This window comes from Saccostrea cucullata, unplaced genomic scaffold (genome assembly GCF_032062105.1).
Source record: "Saccostrea cucullata isolate Sc308-1 unplaced genomic scaffold, CSIRO_AGI_Scuc_v1 ctg7036, whole genome shotgun sequence".
Lineage (NCBI taxonomy): Eukaryota > Metazoa > Mollusca > Bivalvia > Ostreida > Ostreidae > Saccostrea > Saccostrea cuccullata.
In genome coordinates, this window is record NW_026927980.1 from 19,425 (window position 1) to 32,977 (window position 13,553).

A 13,553-nucleotide genomic window follows, 5' to 3' on the forward strand; every position below is an offset into this window, starting at 1 on the left:
AAATCGAAAGTGGGGTGGGGGTGGCTAATTGAAAGGGGGGGGGGTAAACCAAAAAAAGGTAAAGCCCATTTCTAATGCCTATATAATGTATATATTTGCAAAAAAAGTGGGAGGAGCTAACCCCCCCTCGGTTCCGACGCCTATGATATGAGAAATAACTGTCATCAAAACGAAGATATATGCCTTTCAAGATATACCACGTGCTGATACCCTGGTTATTTGTCACGTGATAATGCCTATATGGTTTCTGCAGAGTAGGCTATGCTGCATGGTGCGGTGCAAAATGTGTAAAAATAATCTTTGTGTCATTCGCAGCTGTAGGATTTTCAAACAAGTTTTTACTAGTGGAGCAACTTTTCAATGTTTAGTCACCATGCACTTTTACCACGTGCACGTCATTATTATTCGGAAAATCATAACGATTTCCTTTCTTATCTTACACACTCCCTGGACGGGGAGTACCTATTGTAAGCTCTTTTTATTTAACCATACATTATCAATTATCTGATGTCAAATGATAATGAAATTGAAACAAAATAACAACTATTAAAACTTAGCTTAAAGCAAGTTTTTAAAAATTTTACTCATGATTTTATTTATGTTGTCCTTTAAGAATTATATTACTGAACTAATAAAAAAAATAACATCTCATTTCCCCATGCACACTTTCTAACACAACTACAAATAGATCGGCCGCTGCTGCGGCCGATAATGAACCTTCGAAAATTAAATTCATTTCTTAAATGTATTATGTATCGTCATATAAAAGTCGCAGTTGATTGAAATTCATTAAAAAAATCCAAATTATATGAATTGAAATATGAAATCGTACATGTATCATAATATAATAGATTATCTAATTAAAATTCAAAACTGTTTGTTGACAAGACATGGAGACTTTGCAACTAAACGAGTTTCATTTGAACAAATGAAATAAAACTGCAGACATGAACAAATTATATGGTTAAAATTTTACATAATGTGTTAATATTAAATTTCATATAAATGATCTGACTAAGAACGACGGCGTATTCAGGGGGAGGGGTTAATTATCCTAGTATCGCAATGAAAAGCGAGTTAGTGTAGTTCTAAATTTATTCACAATAAATGTCTACAACATATATCAAGGACAGCAATAACTCATTGCAAAACTTAAGAATTTATTGATCATCCTCACTGCGTCATATATCTGTTATTGATTTGGAAAGCGTGTCAATCTGTTTCCTCTTTTGAAATATTACCCTGCATCTTTGAAAATGAAAATATGACCTGTTGAAATCGCCGGTTAAAAAAAATAATAAAATATGCGGTGATTAAAATACGTTTCAGTATATAAAGGATTTCGTTCTTAAATATATTTCATTTCCTCAAACGTTTTAAGCAGTAAGAACTACTTACAAACGACCATTGAAGTTAATAACAACAGAGGATTGAGGTTTTCTCCTAGAACAGTCTTCTATTTTATCGTTTATCTCAACACTATAATCGTTCCATCTTCCAGAAGAATCTTTCCATTGCCATCGGCGATTCGGGGTATGTCCATTTAAACTTTTTTCACGACTCTCATATTTTCTCGATCCCTTATTTTCATTTTTAGAGTTGCATTCTGCCTGTGAATGGTTTTCACCATCTTCCGTCGGAGTAGACATCCAATTAAGATCCCATTTAGTGTCTGGTTTTTATATATAATATTTTTGGTAAAAAACAATCTTGGAATTTGACAACATTAAATATGAGTAACGTAAGAGACTTGGTTGAACATTTACTGGAACCCGCAATGTATCTTTGTTTGTAATGATTCTTATGAAGTTTCGGAATCCAATATATATATAAGGGTTTAAATTCATTTTGGCTCTGTGGAATATTAAAAATATTCAAAACTGACATATGATTTTGAAGAATTTTTTCCTTAGAAAGGGAAGTATGAGTATAAGTAGGATTATAACTGGTAGAATTAAATCCAAGTTCTTCTAGAATACAATTTATATTATGAACCTTAGAAACGAAGACAGTGTTGTTACCTGCTTTGTCGGCAGGGACCAGTTCGTAATGATCATGTAATCTATCAAACTCTTTTCCACTTCTGGTTTATTGAACACAGAAGGATAGATGGTTCTCATATTGCCCCTCAATCTTTTAATAAGTGTCTTTAATTTGGATCTGATTGTAATTACATACTACTACCAATTTGAAAAGACACTTTCTTTAAGATTGTATTGTATACATTGGACCAACATTGGGCCAACGTCAGCATCCTTCCTTCCTTGGAAAGTAAAGTGAATGAAAATTGCTTATGTTGGACCAACGTTGGGCCAACATTGGAATTCTGTCATGGTCAAGAAGGTTGACATGGTAACATTGGTCCAACGTTGGCCCAATGTTGTTTCCCCAACGCCACCCATACAACCTTTTACCAGTGTTGGCCCAACATAGTCATGCTATCTGGGAGGGGCATATATGAAAAAAGAGCGATCGTACCCAAAACAGAACTTGACCTAGATATTAATCTGATATATCTGTATACCAAATTTCATTTCAATATGTGCAACGATTGTAAAGAAAATGAACGGAAACTGAGTGGACCGACAGACCGACCGACCGACTGACAGCAGCAAAGCAACATGCCCACCCTTCTTTGAATGGGGGCATAAAAACTTTGCACTGAGTGCGGTAGCTTTCAAGAAAGTCTGAATCTCAATTTCTCTCACACATGTGAACAAATTAATCCGATTTAAATAAATTTCAATCTGCATTGAACTACGACTGTCGAATTTACGGTAGGAATGACCTTTTTAGTCTGTGTGGCAGCGGGTATGGAGGCCTATTGTGAAAAATGAAAAAAACCAGGGGCTGAAAATACATGTATATCTTACTCTGTAAAAAAGTTATATATCACTATAATAGCGGAATCAATGTGGAATCATAAAAATCTTGTAGACCAATGTTCATCGACAAACAATTGGTTTGTAGGTATGTTATTTCTTGGATATCCAAATATATTAAAAGATTAATTGAATCGATACTTGTACAAATTTTGTTTGTAGGGATTCAAAGTGGTGGGTAATGGTGTCCCACAAATCCACGAGATTCGCTACCAACGATGACGATTCCAAGATTCCAAGATAAAATCACCTCTACGGTATCTTAACCCCCCCTCCCCCAACCCATGCACCCCGCCCTAAAAGAAACATACAATATTTCAATGGACATCCTGTTTTAAAAAAAATACATAACGGATACAGAATCAAATTTAAAAAATACAGATAAATGTCTGAGAACTATATCAATAATGGATTCATTATCTTTTGCACTGTACCCAAGTGATTGAGGTGATCTTCAATTGTGCTACCTTTTTTTCCGTCTCTGTGCTTTACCGTCGTTCCTTAATATTTTAAAATCTTTAACCATGAAACCAATTTCAACTTATTTTGGTTAATACTCATGACATCTCTGGGTGAATATGCTTCAAGGACAGGGGTTCTACAAGTAGTGTTTTGTTAGGGCTGTATTGATTATTAAAAACTAAAGTAAACTGCATTAATTGTTGGAAAATCTTTGCCTGAGGTATTTAGCAGATTAATATAGTTTTTGGTTATAAAAGGCAAGGTTGTCTCTTGCAATAAGTTCGAAAACCATGGGCCCCTGGGCATGGATTATTGTGTTAGGGCAGAGCACATAGTGTAAATGCTGTTAAAATCCACTGTGTCCGTAAAGATTTCACAGACAAACGTATTGTATTCTTATCGGTTAATTGTGATTTTTTAAAATGGCATTTCTTGGGAAAACCATCAAATCTGATAAATAAGGAAACCGATTAAATGTAATTTATTCTCATGCTTAGTCTAGTAAATATTCTCTTCCTCGTCCGTGTTCTGATCAGCATCGTCAGGGTAATTGTCGTTATTGCCGGGACTGAGGTTGTTTGCTAGATCTAAACCTACAATCAAAAAATATAAATTTCACACAAGTCAGAAAGTCCCGAAAATTTGAAGGCATATTCATATTCTGTGATTTCTTTTCATCCACAATCCATGTTGCATACAAGTCCAAACACATTTTAAAAGACTGAACTTTACTTTTACAATTAAGGGGCCGACTATAGTTTCCATTGCGCAATATTTCGCGCATCATAGTAAAATGAAACGTATTTACTGTTTTAATGCAACTTTTTTCGCTTAATTATTAAAATCAAACAAAATTAAGAAATAATAGGTGTAAAAATGTAATTACAATTTGATACAACTGATTTTTAACCGATTTTGCAATTGACAGGTAGGTTGACGTTGTTGCATTGTGTTTTAGACGTTATGATAATCTGTAGCTCTTAAAGAAAGGGTAATAAAAATATTATTAAAGAAAAAGTAATAAACATACGCTCTTGAAATTTAAAACATAGAAATTTGTGTATATCTCCAATATTTTTATTATGTTATTTATGTGATTCCATTGTGCACGTCATATTTTGTAATACTCTATAAAAATAGTAAAATGCGCTAATTTTTTGCATTCTGAGATGCCTTCTTTGGTAACAAGACGGTAGAATATTGTGTTTCTTACATATATTGTATAATATAGTATTACTTATCAAATATTATAGTTTGAACAAAATGTCTATTGTAGTATTTGTATAATTTGCTTGGCATTTTCCTATAAAATCCTATAAAAAATGTACCTGTATTTTGAGACCGTCCCTCAAAAATACCTGGACGGTAGATTTCCCACAAATTTTGCATGTACACTGAAGTTAATGTAAGTTATATATGGTATAAAAATGAAGAGTTTCGCTATTGTAGATTTCACACAATAAAACTATAGTCGGCCCCCTTAATTGTGAAATAAAATTGTAAATAAAGATATAAAATATTGTATAATAGATTTAAAATACACAAAACTTCCTTTCGTTGCAATATTTTACCGTAGGGAAAGTGAATATAAAAATCTTCTTGATTGAGATCATTAGCTCCATTGATATTTTAATTAAATGTTCACACATTTACATCAACATTTTCAAAAACTGCCATTAATGGACTTTTGCGAAGACACTGACTTTTACAGTTGACGGCTTACTTTTACACCAGTAAAATATACGGGAGCTCTTGTGTGAAAAAAAATATTGATCTTAACATTTAACAAAACGATAATAACGGGTTATTTCAAAGATCATATTACGTTGTCTAGGAAGGAAATGGCAACATTCCTACCCTCAAAACTCTCCATTCCAGTTTTGACTAACTCCTGCGGAATTTTCCTACCGAAATGTGTCTTCTTTATTTCATTTCTTACACTGTATAAGCTATTGAAAATAAAGGATATATTATTTCTCGTTAATAAAGTATCTAAATAAATGTTATTGTACCCTCAATGATATTTTGTTGTTTGATAAATTATTTCAAAGCCCTGAATACAATAACTTTTCACCTCATGGGATGTTTTCTTATTTATTTTCAATTCAGTACCTCTGTACACAACGCAGGTTTAAATGTCCAAGTAAGCCTCAACTGTAAAAGTCAGTTTCTTCACAAAAGTCCAACAGACGCCATTGAATACTTGCAATTAAACAACATATTACTTAGCAAAGTTTTTTTGGTATAATGTAAAACTTGAATATTTTTTTTTATTTTTCCGCTGATTCTGCTCTCCTCATTCATGTAATTACCTGAGTGTCGAGTTCTGAGGCCGATTGAAAAGTGAAGAGTGGGAAATGATAGGAGTAACGTCAGTGTACCCAAAGCAAAGTAGCCTTTGATTCAATTTTTTAATTATAAAAATTGCTTATAGAAATTGTCTTAATTTCAATAAGCAATATTTATGATTAAATATTTATTTGATCCACACACAAAAAAAAAAGGAAAACAAAAATTCTACTCATTAGTTAATCAAACTGTTAACGTTTAGTGTAAAAAGATCTCAAAAGGCTGTGTTAATTTAAAGCTGACAAAAATATGAAATTGTTTTACTTTATGGATAAGAAAAGTTTTTAAGGCAGGTTTTATGTAAAAAAAAAAAACAAAGCAAAAAACCTTGACCTGTTGTACGATATACTTGTCTCTTATTTACCGCTATTTACTGCATCAAGTCCTCCAGAAAAAGCGGATCCAATATGAGATCCAATCCCACCACCGCCACCACTTTGGCCACTGGATCCCTTTCTTCTGGAACCTCTTCGACCATTCCTTTGTCTGGATCGCCTTCTTCGATTTCTCCGTCGTCGATTTCTTCGATTTCTCCTTCGACGATTTCTATATCTCCTTCGTCTAGATCTCCTTCGTCGAGAGCGTCTGCGTCGTCTTCCACGCCGAGATCTTCTTCTCCATCCTCGCTTTTCTACCTCCTCGATTTCATCTGATAAAATTTTCACAATTCAGTTTCCATGAAAATTAGAATTTAAAAAACCCGTATTGCCGATTGTGAATTTTTACATTTGTTTCTGCTAAATAACAAATATTTATTTTGTATACATTCTACATGTATATTTGAAAAATTCGGAAGTTTATTGTTATCTATTACAATCATCATATGATACCGGTAAGTAGGATCTTTTTGCAAGGAACAATCTTGAAAGAATTTACATAACCTTTTGTTAAACCTGTGTTTTTCACGGCTCGGTCAATCAATGTCAGCTCTCCTGAAGAAGTAGATAGAAGACTCTATGAACTATAAATATATGGACTCAACATTTTACTTTAAAATAAACAGTTTTTGACAAACAAACAGTTCGATACCTTCTTTGTTGTCATCTTTCTTAATTCCATCGACTCCTGGCACTTCTTCTATGTCTTTAAATTTGATGATAATAATTTGATTTGAAACAGTGCAATTAAAACATTCATTATCTGACAGTAATTCTAAATATTAATTTATTCTTTATTTATTCTTTCCATGGGAATATGGAGAAAATGCCTCGGACATTCAAATATAGTTATATAGATTCATTTCACGGCTACTAATGTGCGACAGTTAAAACAGACAATTAAAATAAACGCGGTTCCTAACTTAACTGATACAGATAAATATCAATTAACTAAAATCTATCTTAGTAAAAGATTCCTATTAGAATTAAGGTGTAAATTCATGAAAATCATTTTTTTATTTTTCTTTTGAAACGAAAAACATCAATTTCAATGTTCCTTACCAAGATCTGAACGACTTTTGACATTAGTACCCCTGTCCTCAACATTTTTGCTGGAAGAACCTAAAATAAACATTAAACATCAATTTAAAATACGTTTTGTATATGGAAACATTACTCTAAATTAAAATTCATATATTGAAAACTTCCTTACGAATAATATTTTTTTTTTACTTGCTTGAGATATGCAAATTAAAAAAAAAACGCGCTCACACACACACACAGAGAGAGAGAGAGAGAGAGAGAAAGAGAGGAATACATACTTTGTATTAAGACGCCGATTAGTGCTACGATACACAGAACTATTAACCTGCAGGGCGCCATTGCCCCTTCCTGTTTTCGCCACGAGGAATAATATTCTGAAAACGGCACGCATTTTATATGTTTTAAGGTTTGTATCAATGTTTGTTTAGAACAAATAAATGTAACAAATTGCATCAACAATATGATATTATGTACATGATATGTTGTTTATCTTATTAAAAACGACACGAATTAGGAAAATAAATTTGATCTTTATTGAGCTTTCTATTTTGCAAGTGTATTTTTTTTCACAGGCTGTTGCGTTTTGGTAAACATGATGAGAATTTCTCAGTAATATATTTTTAATCTTTTTTTTCAAATACCCACTTCTTTCCCGGGATAGTCAAAGGTAAATAACAATAGTAGGACTTATTGTAAGTTGATTAAATCATATACATCTCTATAGCCAATATATCAATGGAGGAATGTGCAACATTGTTGCAAAGTAATATTCACATACAAATTATATGAAGAAAAATAGACCAATGCCTCATTTTTCTTATTTTATATTTGATTTCGATAATAATAAAAAATCACTACTTTTTTGTTTTTGCATATTTTTGAATTTTGAGATTGTGTGCTTGCTTGGCGGATGTAGCACATATTTAAATCAATTGTTATGTACGAGGGTTGTCCAAGGAAGGATATGGAGATAAGTCAGATAACGCACAGTATTCAATCTCAAAATCCATGAAACAATACAAAATAAGAGCAGAGCAAACACGGACCCCCGAAACATCAGAGGTGGGATCAGGGGCCATGGAGGAGTGAGCATCCCCTGCCGACCGGTCACACCCGCCGTGTGCTACTTGTCATGATCAGGAAATAATGGAAAGACTCCGTCATCAATTTAGTGTATAAATAATGGACTAACAATTGGTATGAAAAATGTCAGTCAGCATTTGACTCAATGATAAACTGTATTTGCTGACAAGGTCATTGTATTGACCGTATAACTTAAGAAATGATGACTTTAAACGAGACGAGTTCTTGGACAAAGACTTTTTTGTGAAAATAAATGGTTCTATATGCATCTATTGTATATCAAAATATTTCTAATGAAAAAAAAAATCAGAATGATTTAATTTTTATGGAACGTAATATTTTTATAAAAATCGGGGTCTTGAAAGATCGCAGATAGTGTACACGGACCAAGGTTAAAATGACATAAACTCTAATATAAAGTGTTCGGATTAAAATAATTATTTTCTATATAAAACAAGTCAAAAATTAATGAAGATTTTATGCAACACAAAAATAGAGGCTTTAATCATTTTATGATATCTTAAATATCGCTTACTATATAAACAGAACAAATACTAAACAAAAACCCTAACAAATACCGGGGGGCCCGGGGTATGTGTCAAAACTCGAAAAAAAAAAAAGCGACGTTGGCCGTTGGCACGGGGCAGCGTCCGATCAAAAAATAAGTTTCAATACGGTTGAAACGACGTAAGAGACAAAATATTTGTTAAAACAACTCAAAATTATTAAAATACATATAGTGTATTGATTTAAAATCGGTATATACGATTTTTCAACTGTGTGACTGTACAAAATTGAAGACAATACAAGAATTTATAGATAGTTACATGTAATTTACTGAAACTGGAGATTTCTATTCATGACGTTGATATAAATCTAGCACAGCGTCTGTCTGGGCTGTGCACTTTGTGTATACAAACTGTTGTTTATTTAGATGACCCTCGTAAATTTTTGTGCATTGTTCTGAATTTTTAAAAATTGAATAAATTATAATCTATACTTAAAACTTAATGCTAACACTTGAAAGTGCGTTGCGCCTTTAAAAAAGAAATGTAGTGTGTGTCCATACACATGTGTAAAGTCAAAATCCAAAATGTTTGACGTTATAATGAAATTAGCTAACGTCAGACTAATCTGTGCGCACTATCTGTGTTCTTTAAAGACCCCGATTTTTACAAAAAATTAAGTTTCATCAATAAATAATAAATCATTCTGACTTGGTTTTGCATAAGAAATATTTTGATATACAAAAGATGCATATAGAACCACTTTTTTAAAAACAAAAACGTCATTGTCCACGAACTTTTTGGACAACTGCGTATCGAATTTGAGTTTGATTTTCTGCAAAAATTATACAAATTTTATAATCTCCTTTGACCAGAGTATACTTATTGGATAATCATGTCCCACAAAGCGAAGTAATGTTACAGGTCAAACATTTTAAAATGACCTTTTAAAAGAAAATGTAAGTCTTTGCTATCGGAATAAAACGTATTAATGAATTAAAAAAATAAGCTGTTTAAAGTCGAATAAATTGCAATTTCGGAGACAAACGGTAATGCACTACAATAAAAGTAACATAATTACATTGTAGCAAAAGACCTGACAAATTGTCTTAAAATTCAAAGCATGAATAACGAAGAATTGATTACAAATTTATTACATAATTTATATTTCAATGCAATTAATATCTGATATTTTATGGTTAGAGGTATACGATTGTAGATTGGTTTTGTGTTAACACAGACAACTATATGTAGTAATATTCTTTCAATAAATGCTTAACATACAAAAGTAAGGTCACAAAAAAAAAAACGTAAGAGAAAGCCATAATTATGATTAATATAAATATCAAGTATTTATGTTCTTTTTCCCAAACCTTTTTACAAATTTCAGTGAAAATATTGGTATTCCTACATGTATAATATCAACATAAAAATATGAATGTCAACATTATTTTATATTCATATCATAAGAAAAAGAAAGTATACATATCATTTTACATTGTCAAATGTTATTATAACATATACCCGGTATCTCAGACAAAAAGACTAAATGTCTAAATTGATTATTATACCACTACAATTTTTATGATATACAACGTGTATCTAAACTATCATGTCTCAAAACATTCGTTAATGTTTAATCGTCCCAACTGCTTCTAACATCTGTTATTGATTTGGAAATGGTGTCAATTTGTTTCCTCTTGTCAAAAATAATCCTGCATCTAAAGGAGAATACAATTCAAGTTTAGACACATCTTCAGTTTGACTGAATAGATTACATAACATTTAAAAAAAAAACAGATGGAATTAAATCATTTAAAACCTATCGGTTATGAAATGTATACGAGATTTGTCAAATGATTAATTACCATAATGAATATGAACTTTAAATTCTTTCACTAGTATTTAAACCAAACTAAGCAGTTATTTTACTTACAGGCGTCCCTCTAAATTGGTAACGACGGATGACTCAGGCTTTCTTCTGTAACAGTCTTCTATTTTATCGTTTATTTCATCACTATAATCGTTCCATCTTCCAGAAGAACCTTTCCACTGCCATCTACGGTCCATTGACCGTTTACATGAACTGTTTTCGTTACATCCATACAATATTTCACATTTTAATGACTCGTCCAATTCAATACTCTTGGAGCTGCATTCTGTGCGTCTGTGAGATTGTGAGTGGTCAAAGCCATTTGTTGCTGAATATGATTTCAATTCACTTTCTCTTTTCCCTTCCGTATAATCTTTATTAAAAGTAAACTATTTGAGTTTTTGAATCCATCTTTTAAACGTCGACGGAAGTCAATAAAAACGGACACTCACATACTTTTATAAAATATTACTCTCTTAGAAGACGTAAATACTGTAAATGTATTATATTCAGCGTGTACGATATTTGGATGTTAATGATAAAATAGTGTAGATTTGACATTCTTATTTATGTGTATATATGACATTTAGCTTTGTACTTGATTAAGGAGATGCTGCAAAATCACGATAAAAATTACTCAACTTATAAATTTAATACCTTTACAGAAACTCTTTATTATAAACCTACTTTCAAAAATAGATTCTAGAAAAAACTAACAAAATCACATCTGCGTGTTTGCCTATTACCTGTGGGAGGTTCAGAATGAATCAATCGTCGTTTGGATTGATACGATGCTTCAAATGGATCACTGAATGAAATAATTAATAAATAATGAGCATTTACTATCAAATAACATTTATTTGTCAAGCAAAAATGAAATACTTATTTAAAAATCCTATTTCGACGGCGAACAAAGTAAGAAATAACGTACCATAGTAGAACATCATACTTATTTTTGTATCCATATCTGTAGTTACAACGGTTGCCGTTCGGCCATTTAACCTACCAAACCACACCGTACTTTTAAAATTTAATCATAAAAGATTTTTTAAAAGAGCACAATAAACTAGATACAGTATGGAGAGGCCAATGCTCATTTCTTCCAGATAGGTCGTTTGTTACACAGAGTTAAAAAAAGATAAAGGTAATTCTGCATTTGTATAATTAATTTTTCTGGCGGAAGAATTTTGTTATAAAATCCACATTACGTACATAAACAACAGCTTCTTGTTTGACTCTATATACCGTTCCAATATTTCCTTCTCCGCCATCTTGATCTCCCCATTTCCAGTCAGGACCTTAAGTAATCGAGAATGATTGGCATTAACCTTTTCTCTTTCTTTCCAAATAATATTTAATAGAAAGATCCGAAAAACACAAAAAGAAAAGGGCAAAAGAAAATAAAGCTTTATTTGTGACATAGATACTACCTCTAGAAACTATGCAACCAACTGCAATTAATTCATTTTTTAAAATCCTTGGCTCTTTACAGGAAGCGATGTCATACTTTTCTATCCTACCATCAAATCCATACTGATAGTTCAATTGAAGTCCATTGTCCCATTCCACGATAGCCCAACCAACTAAAAATATGATTTTGCTTAATTAATATGATAAGTGTTACAAAAACATTTCAATGAAACACAAATACAAAAAAATATAATTTCGTTTGCTTTATGTATGTTTATATGGGCTCTTGTTTTGCAGTCATACATCTTTTAGAGTGCCCTACTACTGTTCCAGGCCCATTACTATCTTGGTTTTTCCAGGTCCAGTGAAGTCCTCGTTTGACCCTGGTACCAATTCTAGGAAGATTTGGATAGCGTTCAGTGTACATATCGTCTTCTACATCTAGGTCTTCCACAGTGATTGGTTTGTATAAATCTAAACTGTTTATTATAGTGAAGATGTCCTCCTAAATAAAAATTGGTAAAAAATTTTGCTATAGTGTAAAAATATATACTAGTATAGTTTCATATATGTATACAACTAAGGCTTCTAGAATTTGACACATCAGTTCATCTTTGGATATTTTACTAGAAAATGGCCTAAATGATAACCTTACAACAAAAGATTATGACAAGAGCATGCTCTACGTACGAACGATTTCTTAAAGGAGATAAGATTTTGCCAAAACAAGTTGATGAAATAAGAATATCAACAGTCTCGCTTAAAATAATAATTTTGCCATTTCTATGGCCCTTACAAAGAGCTTGTTAACGAATATATTTTTGCATATATCATTACGTCAAATGCTGATATACGTTTCTCATTATTGTTAGACCATTATTTACAATTGGAATTGACTACAGGTTTTTCTGCTCCTGATTTTCATTGTTTAAATTATTATTTGATCTTCAGTATTGTTCGTTATCTCTTTATAGTTCACTGCTAATGAAAAACATAAAACAGGTAAATAAAATGATAAAATAAGTATAAATTACATTAAAAGTTCTTTATGTTATACTTTGTAATAATTTACTGTAAACCAACTTTTATTAGTGTGCGAGAAATTTTTGCAAAGTTCGCGAGAGCCTCGCCATCGCGAATATTTCTCTCCACGAACCGGTCTTGAAAGTCTCTGTTGTATTAAAGTAGGATTTTTCTCTGGTTTCTGAGTAGATGAAATATTCAAGGTATATTTGCTTATATGTCTCATTTATTTAGGTGAAAGAGATTTAAAAGACCATACTTTTCTTTCCTCATCACAATTGTACAACTTTAAATAGAAATGGTAAACTGCGTTTGAAAACTAGCAGGGACTATATTTTTGGCGGAATGGTGGCGTATGAAAATATCTTCTTGTTTGCCTCTCAAAATTATCATCGAATAACAACTTTAGTTATAATTTTTATACAATCAAAGACTTCAAGAATTTTTCGTATTTTAGCTAAATTAATAATAAGGGACTGAAGTTTTAGAATATATCAAATAGATATGATTTTCCAAACGAACTACAATTATGTTAACTTTTTAA

The 13,553-nt window shown here is 31.7% G+C and overlaps 2 protein-coding genes across 2 annotated transcripts; both read right to left on the reverse strand.

Moving 5' to 3' along the window:
• Nucleotides 1-3,810: 3,810 nt before the first annotated feature.
• Nucleotides 3,811-7,531, reverse strand: LOC134276067 (U1 small nuclear ribonucleoprotein 70 kDa-like). Its single transcript, XM_062758349.1, has 6 exons — nucleotides 7,393-7,531; nucleotides 7,133-7,192; nucleotides 6,723-6,776; nucleotides 6,575-6,625; nucleotides 6,058-6,342; nucleotides 3,811-3,937 (listed from the first exon to the last, which is right to left on the reverse strand). The coding sequence occupies exons 1-6, from the start codon at nucleotides 7,451-7,453 to the stop codon at nucleotides 3,843-3,845; spliced, it is 606 nt and encodes a 201-aa protein (XP_062614333.1). The 5' UTR covers nucleotides 7,454-7,531; the 3' UTR covers nucleotides 3,811-3,842.
• Nucleotides 7,532-9,892: 2,361 nt separating this feature from the next.
• LOC134276068 (uncharacterized) lies at nucleotides 9,893-12,530 on the reverse strand. Its single transcript, XM_062758350.1, has 7 exons — nucleotides 12,290-12,530; nucleotides 12,007-12,159; nucleotides 11,789-11,874; nucleotides 11,508-11,578; nucleotides 11,323-11,384; nucleotides 10,640-10,949; nucleotides 9,893-10,424 (listed from the first exon to the last, which is right to left on the reverse strand). Exons 1-7 carry the CDS (start codon nucleotides 12,411-12,413, stop codon nucleotides 10,340-10,342), a joined length of 891 nt encoding a protein of 296 aa, XP_062614334.1. The 5' UTR covers nucleotides 12,414-12,530; the 3' UTR covers nucleotides 9,893-10,339.
• Nucleotides 12,531-13,553: the final 1,023 nt, after the last annotated feature.